Below are 10,278 nucleotides of genomic sequence, written 5' to 3'. Positions count from 1 at the left end.
CCACCCCAGGGACTGTATGTAGCTCACCAGGTCCTTCTTGTCCATTGCATTTCCCAAGCAAGAATACTGGGAGTAGCCATTTCCTTCCCCAAGGGGTCTTCCCTACCCAGGGATCGAACCGGGGTCTCCTGCATTGGCAGTCAGATTCTTTACCCCTGAGCCCCCTGAAAAGCCCCTAGGCAGGGTGGAGGTGTGGTTAAAATGGGTTTCCTGGAGTGGCCTCTTTATTTACTGTCGCTCATATCTATTGAGCGCCTACTGTGTGCTGCCAGAAACTGGGCCACAGCAGTGAACCCGAACAGCCAACCTCCCTGGCTTGTCTGGGCTGGCACGGTAAGCAGGCAGACTGATATACGCCATAAACACGCAAATGACATAGGAACTTAGGTAGCAAGCTGAAACGTGCTGTGGGAAACAAAACAGAGTGAGGTGGGACTTCCCGGGGCGTCCAGCGGTTGAGACTCTGTGCTTTCAGTGCCGGGCAGGGGGTTGGGGAGGTGGGCACTGGTTCCATTCCTGGTCAGGGAACTAAGATCCCACATAGGGGCCAGAAAATAATAAAACAGAGCAAGGTTGGGGGCCCTGGGAGGAAGGTTGCTGAGAATGTAGATGCTCCTATCAATGGTTTTGAGCTACCTGGTGGAGTCATAGAGTGGAAAACTGGAAAGAGGTGGGCAGGCCCACACCACTGTGTGGTATTTCTGCCATGTAGATTCAGAGCATAAGTCACCTTGAAAGATGGACAACAGCAATCCTTAGTGAACAATCAGGAGGTGACGAGTTTTTGAGTATCACCTTTGTTTTTTACTGGGCTTCCCTTGTGGCTCAGCTGGTAAAGAATCTGCCTGCAACTCAGGAGACCTGGGTTCAATCCCTGGGTTGGGAAGATCCCCTGGAGAAGGGAAAGGCTACCCACTCCAGTATTCTGGCCTGGGGTTGCAAAGAGTTGGACGCAATTGAGCAACTTGCACTTTCACTTTTTTTTTCTTTTTTAAAGTCACTTTTATTTTTATATGATTTGTTAAGTGTTAAATCTCTGTGTTTTAATGTTCAATACTGGATTTAATCTCTGGTTGTCGAAAACCTTGACAGTTTAACAGTTAGCTCTTTTTTCTTTTTTTTGGCTGTACCGGGTCTTAGTTGGGGCATGCAGGATCTTTGTTGCTGCATGTGGGATGTAGTTCCCTGAGCAGGGATCAAACCTGGGCCCCTGTATTGGGAGCGCAGAGTCTTAGCCACTGGATCACCAGCAAGTCCTCGGGGCACTTAGAAAGGGATAAAGGGACTGGAGCTCTCTTTCCTTCTCTCTCCTCTACGTGAGAACACTGTGAGAAGGTGTCTACAAGCCAGGAAGAGAGTCTTTACCAGAAACCTAATCAGGCTGGCATCCTAACCTTCAACTTCTAGCCTCCAAACTGTAAGAAATACATGTTCGTTCTTTAAGCCACTGTGATGGTTAATTGTATGTGTCGATTGTGTGTGTAGGTTTTTTCTTTTTTTTTTTTTTTTTTGGCAGCACTACACAGCATTCAGAACGTCCCCAACCAGGGACTAAACCCATGCCCCACTGCAGTAGCAGTTAACCACTGGAGCACCAGGGAAGTCCATACATGTCAACTTGACTGGGCTAAGAGATGCCTCGGGAGCAGGTAAAATATTTCTGGGTGTGTTTGTGAGGGTTTTTCTGGAAGAGGTTAGTTAGCACTTGATTCACCCAATCCAAGGAGGGCAGGAATAGAACAAGGAAGTGGAGGAAGGGTTAATTCTCTTCCTTCTTGAGCTGGGACATCCATATTTCCTGCCCTCAGACATCAGAGCTCCTGGGTTTCAGGGCTTCAGACTCAGTCTGAGTTACACCATCAGCTTTGCTAGTTCTCCAGCTTACAGATGGAAGATCACAGAACTTCTCAGACTCCATAGCCACATGAGTTCAGGGGCTATATTAGTCAGGAATCTCCAGAGAAACTGGAGAAGGAAAGTTCCCAGGGGCCCTGCAGGGCCCTGCCCAAATACAAAGCCCCTTTATGTCCCCTGCCTCTTGTCTGTAGAAGAGCTGAAGTCTCCTGGGCCTCCCTGAGTCACAAAAGAGCAGGCTCAGGCAGTCACAGAGTAGGATATTAGAGGCACAGTCTCAATGTCCAATGAAAGAATGAGATTAACACTATTGCTCATAATAATCTACATCTTTGTGGGATTAGAATAATTATAGCTTGCTCTGCCCACATATGTAAGCAGGCAACTAAAACTGTCGGCAAATATATGCTACAGACCTGTGTCAACATCTTCCTCTCTGAAAACACAGCACTCTATGTCAGCACGAAGAAGTCACAGGAGATGGACCTCTGCCCCTAATCTCACAGAAGTGGGATGATGTCTGACAAGTGGGGATCTGTAAGCATCTCATTTGTCTCTTTCCTGTTTATCTATTTCTGTTCCCCTTAAACCTTAATCATAAAAATGAGATCACTGGGTAGCATTCCTGACTTTTGCTTTACAGAATGTATACAATTCCCTTGCTTAACCTGTTGATTCCTTTCCTGGATTAAAAGGTGTTAAGAATGAAGGATTAAAGAATGACTGGCTCTCTACTCCCAGCTTCCCCATAGCAAATCTGCAGGCGGACCATGCAGGCAAGACAGCATCCAAAGAAAGATCAGGAGGGACTTCCCTGGTGGTGCAGTGGTTAAGACTCCACACTGCCAAAGCGGGAGGTGCTGATTCAACCCCCGGTCTGGAAACTAAGATCTCAGACACAGGCAGTGTGGCCAAAGGGTTTGGAAAAAAAGACTACATTTTTTTTTTTTTTTTTAAGGAAGATCAGGAGAAGTCAGTGGTCTGCACACAGTGGAAAAAGGATGAAGAATCTTAGCTTCTTCCATAACGATTAACTGAGACTCCTCTCTTTTTCCCTTTAAAAATTGTCATGGCTGAGCAGAATCTGCAGAGTTGGGCTCTAGACATAAGTTAACCTTTTTCCCAAACTGCTGGCTTTTCCAAATACACCATCTTTCCTTTCTACTGACACTTGCCACTAGATTATTGGCTTTTGAGTGATCAGCAGCCAAATCCTGAGTTTGGTAATGTAATGTGTGTATATGTGTTTGTGTGTAGATATAAATATGGATATAATATATATATAGCTTATTGGGTTCCGTTTCTCTGGAAAAGTGGAAGTCACTTAGTCGTGTCCAACTCTCTACAACCGATAGACTGCAGCCCACCAGGCTCCTCTGTCCATGGAATTCTCCAGGCAAGAATACTGGAGTGGGCTGCCATTTCCTTCTCCAGTTTCTCTGGAGATTCCTAACTAATATAGCTACCCAGCCTGTGGTATTTATTACAGCACCCTGAATTGATCAAAGCATAGTGTTTCACTAAGATTCAGGGATCAGAATGCCAATGGTGCCAGGGAGGACACCCACTAAGCCTTAGGCAAGGAATCATCCAGGAAGACCTGAAGTCTCAGCTGAGACCCGAAGAAGGCCTACGGGGTAGCCAAGTGAAGAAGGTATGGAACAGTATTCCAAGCAGAGAGAACAGCACACACAAAAGTTGGGAGATGTAGAGAACAGCATGCATTTCTTGAACATTCCTGAACATGGCGGTGTTGGAGAAGACTCTTGAGAGTCCTTTGGACTGCAAGGAGATCCAACCAGTCCATCCTAAAGGAGATCAGTCCTGGGTGTTCACTGGAAGGACTGATGCTAAAGCTGAAACTCCAGTACTTTGGTCACCTGATGCAGAGTTGACTCATTGGAAAAGACTCTGATGCCAGGAGGGATTGGGGGCAGGAGGAGAAGGGGACGACAGAGGATGAGATGGCTGGATGGCATCACTGACTCGATGGACGTGAGTCTGAGTGAACTCCGGGAGTTGGTGATGGACAGGGAGGCCTGGCGTGCTGCCATTCATGGGGTCTCAAAGACTCGGACGCAACTGAGGGACTCAACTGAACTGAACTGAACATGGCAACTTCCTCATTTTCCCATTATCCTCAATAACCCTGGGGCAGGCAGCCGCAAAATGGAAGTCAGACAGTGCTGGAGGTAAGGGTCTGTCTTTTGAGTGTGGGGTTCGGTCTTCACAGGGGTGTCCACGTGAGCAGTCATCTGGGACCCCTCACTCAGAAGGGCCTGACGCTTTGTTTAATGCCCTGCTGTCTTTGTTGGAAAAATTTTAATCACTTTTGGACAAGGGGCTCTACATTTTCCATTTGCACTGGGCCTTGCAAATTATCACCGAGTCAATGTACATGAGTTTGAGCAAACTCCAGGAGACAATGAGGGACAGAGAAGCTGCTGGCGTGCTGCAGTCCATGGGGTCGCAAAGAGTTGGACACGATTGAGCGACCGGACAACAACAACATTGTGGATGCTGAGGAGTGAATGAAGGAAAACCAAACTTTTAATAGGGTATTAATGAGTAAGTAAATAAATATATAAGTGGGTGAACGAACGAACAAATGAATGAGAAATAAACAAGCGCGCACGACACGGACCCTTAGGGCCACCTGTACTTTCTGCTCTCCAAATGTACGCACTCCGACTCACTTTCCTGCCTCTCCTGAGCGCCCCCTGCCAGTGAGAGGTTTGGCCTCGCGAAGCCCAAATCAGACCACTCGCCTGGCTTCGCCTTCGTTCTCGCTTCTGGTTGGCTCCAAGTCGCTCGCCCTGCCTTTTATGGAATGAAGTCGTCTGACTGGAGTCAGCGTTTCCTGTCAGCTCAGGCACTGACAGCCACCGGAAGTACGTAACCAAACTTCCCTGGGTCCCAGAAGTCATTGCGATAGCGTTGGATGACGGGAGTCGTAGTCCTCGAGCAGCCAGTTTCCGTCACAATTGGCTGGGATTGGAACTGCTATTCCCGCCATGCATCGTGCTCCCACTTCGCCGCGGCTGGCCCGAAGCATTCTGGGAGTTGTAGTTTTACCACGTTATAGTTCCTCTTCTGTTCCACGGAGTGTGCCAGCTCAGAGAACTACATTTCCCTGCACATTTCCATACTTCAACGGAAACAGGCCGCGGCAGCCATTTTGTTCCGCCCCAGAAGCACCTAAGATGGCGGTGGGGGAGACGGTGAAGGTTGCCGCCTGCCCCCCGGGGCGCTAGTCCGCCGTCCCTCGGTCCCCTCGTCCCCCGGCGGCCGGCCCATGGCCTGGCGGAGGCCCAGATCATGGACCTCCACACCGCCGTGTACAATGCCGCCCGCGACGGCAAGCTGCAGCTCCTTCAGAAGCTGCTCAGCGGCCGGAGCCGGGAGGAGCTGGACGAGCTGACGGGCGAGGTGGCCAGCGGGGGTACGCCGCTGCTCATCGCCGCCCGTTACGGCCACCTGGACGTAGTCGAGTACCTGGTGGACCGGTGCGGCGCGAGTGTGGAGGCGGGCGGCTCGGTGCACTTTGATGGCGAGATCATCGAGGGCGCGCCGCCGCTGTGGGCCGCCTCGGCCGCCGGCCACTTGGACGTGGTGCGGAGCCTGCTGCGCCGCGGGGCCTCGGTGAACCGCACCACGCGTACCAACTCGACGCCCCTGCGCGCCGCCTGCTTCGACGGGCACCTGGAGGTGGTGCGCTATTTGGTGGGCGAGCACCAGGCGGACCTGGAGGTGGCCAACCGGCACGGGCACACGTGCCTCATGATCTCCTGTTACAAGGGCCACCGCGAGATCGCCCGCTACCTGCTGGAGCAGGGCGCCCAGGTGAACCGGCGCAGCGCCAAGGGCAACACAGCTCTGCACGACTGCGCCGAGTCTGGCAGCCTGGAGATTCTGCAGCTGCTGCTCGGCTGCAACGCCCGCATGGAGCGTGATGGCTACGGCATGACACCGTTGCTGGCGGCCAGCGTGACGGGCCACACCAACATCGTGGAGTACCTCATCCAGGAGCAGCCTGCTGGGGACGAGCAGGCGCAGCCCGGGCTGGCCAGGGCGCAGCCCCAGGGCGCCCACTCGTCCCCCGAGGAGCCCCCGAGCGGTGAATCGTACGAGAGCTGCTGCCCCACCAGCAGGGAAGCCGCCGTGGAAGCCTTGGAGCTGCTGGGAGCCACCTACGTGGATAAGAAGCGGGATCTGCTCGGGGCCCTGAAACACTGGAGACGGGCGATGGAGCTGCGGCACCAGGGGGGCGAGTATCTGCCCAAACCGGAGCCCCCGCAGTTGGTCCTGGCCTATGACTACTCGAGGGAGGTGAACACCACCGAGGAACTGGAGGCGCTCATTACCGACCCGGATGAGATGCGCATGCAGGCCCTGCTGATCCGAGAGCGCATCCTAGGTCCTTCCCACCCGGACACGTCCTACTACATCCGCTACCGGGGCGCGGTGTACGCCGACTCGGGCAACTTCGAGCGCTGCATCCGCCTGTGGAAGTACGCCCTGGACATGCAGCAAAACAACCTGGAGCCTCTGAGTCCCATGACAGCCAGCAGTTTCCTGTCCTTCGCCGAACTCTTCTCCTACGTGCTCCAGGACCGCTCGGCCAAGGGCAGCCTAGGCACGCCCATCGGCTTCGCAGACCTCATGGGGGTGCTGTGCAAAGGGGTGCGGGAAGTGGAGCGGGCCCTGCAGCTGCCCAAGGAGCCCGGGGACTCGGCACAGTTTACCAAGGCCCTGGCCATCATCCTCCACCTGCTCTACCTGCTGGAGAAGGTGGAGTGCACGCCCGACCAGGAGCACCTGAAACACCAGACCGTCTACCGGCTGCTCAAGTGCGCCCCCCGCGGCAAGAACGGCTTCACCCCTCTGCACATGGCCGTGGACGCAGAGACCACCAACGTGGGCCGCTACCCGGTGGGCAGGTTCCCCTCCCTGCAGGTGGTCAAGGTGTTGCTAGACTGCGGGGCCGACCCAGACAGCCGTGACTTCGACAACAACACCCCACTGCACATCGCAGCGCAGAACAACTGCCCGGGCATCATGAACGCTCTGATTGAGGCGGGGGCCCACATGGACGCCACCAACGCCTTCAAGAAGACGGCCTACGAGCTGCTGGACGAAAAGCTGCTGGCCAAGAGCACCATCCAGCCCTTCAACTACGTGACCCTGCAGTGCCTTGCGGCCCGCGCCCTGGACAAGAACAAGATCCCCTACAAGGGCTTCATCCCTGAGGAGCTGGAGGCCTTCATCGAGCTGCACTGACCACACTGACCATAGTGGGAGAGGCGAACCCCAGGAGGGCGGGGCCCGCACCGGTCCCGCCCTCTCTCTGGGAGCACTTCCGGTGGCTAGAAACCTGGGAGTGCGACAAAGGGGAGGGGCTCTCCCGCCTCCATGGCCCCCTCCCCTCCGCAGGGAGTGGGGATAGGAGTGAGCGAGCTGTCGGTGCTAGAAGCCTTCTGGGTGACGCGCTCGGAGAATGGACTTTATTGCAGGAGCTTGTGCACCCATCTTTGGCCGGGAGAAGACGCTCAACCTTCCACACGCCCCGTTTGCCTGGGTTAAGGAGGGTCTTGCTTTCTGACTCAGAGGCGGATGAGTTGAAGCCATTGCCTTGCTCCCCCACGTAGAAACGCAGGAAGAAGCTGAGAGTTGGTCCGGCCTCCGGATAGACCTAGACCCCCCCAGTGCAGGGTTAGGACGGCGGCCCCGAGGGGAAGCTGGGAGACCTGCCTTTTCTAGCACGTTCGCACCTGCTCCCTCCACCCTGCAGTGGGTAAGGGTCTCCACCCGGGGAGGGGCAGCCTGCTCTTTGCGTAGCTTTCGTGGTTTGGTGTTCTGTTTATTTACTCAGCCGGCAGGTTACAGGTGTGATGCAGGAGTCCTGAAGTTTTGCTGCCATATCCTTTTTTTTTCTTTTTCTAAAATTTTTGGTTTGTCAGACTCGCTAAGTTAATTTCATGCAGCAAGGGTTTTGTCGTGCCCGAGGTGGCCCAGCCGGCAGAGGTGAGCTTTATTGTGTTAAGAAAGGGAGGTGCCAGCCCCACGTATCCGTCCCCAGAGCGAAGGTGACAGTACGTTTCTTTCTGATAGTTCACTCAGCCTTTCTTAGGGGCCGGGCTGCTTCTCGCCCAGCAAAACCTAGCATGGTCAGTTTGGGCTTTGGTTTTCACAATTTATGAGTTAAAAACCGCAAGCCGCTTCCACGTCACAAGTCACGCCCGAGGGCACAGGTGCGTGGCCAGCATCCTGAGTGGCTGTGTCCAGTTTTTAGCTGCTTGGAGACCTGGATGCAGGTGACCCTGAGGCAACGCCAGGTACACTGTTGACCCACTGTGTCAGCTAGGTAGACAGTGGGTGTCGAGACGGGTTGCCAATTAAGGTGGAAGGAAATCTCGGCCTCCCGTCACTGGGGGCTCCTGGGAAAGGGGAATTGTTAGTCCTCCTGCCAGAGAACCCTCCCCAGTGGGATTCTCAGGGCCTATACTCCATGGCCCTGGCCGCCAACAGGAGAGTGTTCCCGGCCTGTCGGGAGAGCGGAAGGGGACTGGAGCCGGTGCCCCGCCCGCAGCCTTGTCGCGGGGCAGCTACACTGATAGAAGCCTTCCGCAGGCACAGTGGGACCCCGGATGCCCTGCCCCCACCGAGGGAACCAGGTCTCTTTGGATTTGCAGTGTTAGTTAGGACGTTCTTTATTTCCAAGACCAGGTTTTGCCTTCCATCAAGGCGGGAGCCGCCCTCACTGTCCCCCCTGAAGCCCGGAATAAAGAGAGGAGGAGTGCCAACTGCAAGTGCGGTGCTGTTGTTCACCCCTGTGTTAAGTGGACGACTGCGGCGGGGTCGGGTGGGGGGACGCTGAAGGGAGTGCTTGGGGGGTGGGAGGACGGTTCTGCACGGCTCCCATCCCAGTTTATGTCCTGGGGCTTAGTGTCAGAGTTAGTCAGGAAAATGTATTCCTGAAGAAAAAACATAAAACCACTGGCTTAGTCGTCAGCTCTGCTGTGCAGGAGGGTTGCCTCAGAGGAGAGCATGGCATGATTTGACCTTCTGGAAGGTCTAAGGGAACAGGAAGACCCCCAACTCAGCCCTGCTTCCCTGAGACCCTGATGGAGCCTGTGAACCCGCTGGCCCAAGAGGTCTGTGCATGAACTTGCGTTTCCCAGAGGAAAGTCCCACCCTTTCCTTTTGTCCTGCCATGTTGTTAAATTCTGATTTTCTCTGCACTGGCATGGTCGGTCAACTCCTCACCCACAGCAGCGTCCTGGGAGTCCGACATTGACTGTTGCCCCAGGGCCTGCCCTGCACCAGGCCGGGTTCAAGCCCCTGTAGAGGAGAGGATTGACCCAGCCGTACCTGAGGCAGGCATTTCCCCACATCCTCACCTGAGACAACAGGGAGACTGTGCCTCGGGGCCGTCTCACGTCCAGTGGTGAAATGGGCTGGAGGGTTCTGTAGCTCCTGGTTTCGCGGGGACCCAATGACCCTTAGCAGCCCACACCCACTCAGCAGCTCAGACATGGCGGTCACCCCGGAGAAGTGGGTGTCGAGTCAGGGGGTGCTCAGCAGCCTCTCAGGAGACACCTGCACTGGCAGCAGGTACTGAACCCCGGCTGGATGGCAGGCCCCGTTCTGTGGTGTGACAGGATTCACCAAAGAGGGGAACCCCTGCGGGCCAAATGCTTGCTTGCTTTAAAAGCTCATGCCTGAGAATTGTGACTTAAGCCCGAGACTCTCCAGAGAAAGCCATGGTAAAGCTCAGGCAGATTTGCAGTGTGGGTTGACCCAGCAGCTCAGAATTAGGAAAGACGCGGTTCCTCCCGGGTCCTGACATGGTGGCCAGCAGAAGGCCACGTGACAGCCAGCATCGCGGCATTCACTGGGACTGGACGAGCCGCAGCAGCCCAGGCACGGGTCGTGCTAACAAGTCGATTATTGTTTAGCCACCAGGTCATGTCCGACTCTTCTGATCCCCTGGACTGTAGCCCACCGGGCTCCTCAAGAACATATGAGTGGGTTGCCATTTCCTTCTCCAGGGGATCTTCCAGATCCAGCAATCAAATCTGCATTCCCTGCACTGGCAGGTGGATTCTTTACCACTGAGCCACCTGGGAAGCCCGGGTCAATTATTACGTGCAAATTATCAGTGATGAGACGAGCTCAGAGAGGCCAAGTGGTCTGCCCCAGGTCACACAGCCAGGCCAGTGACCCACCTCGCTGGTAGGCGCAGCAGACCAAGGCTCAGAGGGAGGAGGGTTTGCCTGAGCTCACCGGGGGCCAAGGCTGAGACCCAAGGTTGAGGGCATTGAAAGTGTGCAGCCCACCCCACCAGGGGGAGCCTCTGCCCCTCTCAGTGTCACCCCTGCCCCACTTCTGGCTTCCACACAGCTGGAGTCAGCCTGAAGTTCT

General features: G+C 54.8%; 1 protein-coding gene across 1 annotated transcript; it reads left to right on the top strand.

The window, feature by feature from the left end:
• The first annotated feature begins 5,048 nt into the window (after positions 1-5,048).
• Positions 5,049-8,663, top strand: FEM1A (fem-1 homolog A). The gene has a single exon (XM_052644432.1). It carries the CDS (start codon positions 5,173-5,175, stop codon positions 7,132-7,134), a length of 1,962 nt encoding a protein of 653 aa, XP_052500392.1. The 5' UTR covers positions 5,049-5,172; the 3' UTR covers positions 7,135-8,663.
• Positions 8,664-10,278: the final 1,615 nt, after the last annotated feature.

Source organism: Budorcas taxicolor, chromosome 7 (assembly GCF_023091745.1).
Source record: "Budorcas taxicolor isolate Tak-1 chromosome 7, Takin1.1, whole genome shotgun sequence".
Taxonomy (NCBI): Eukaryota; Metazoa; Chordata; class Mammalia; order Artiodactyla; family Bovidae; genus Budorcas; species Budorcas taxicolor.
This window is presented reverse-complemented; position numbering and strand designations above follow the sequence as displayed.

Coding starts and splice junctions, on each gene's coding strand:
- FEM1A (XM_052644432.1), top strand. CDS start 5,173: ATGGACCTCCACACCGCCGTGTACAATGCCGCCCGCGACGGCAAGCTG.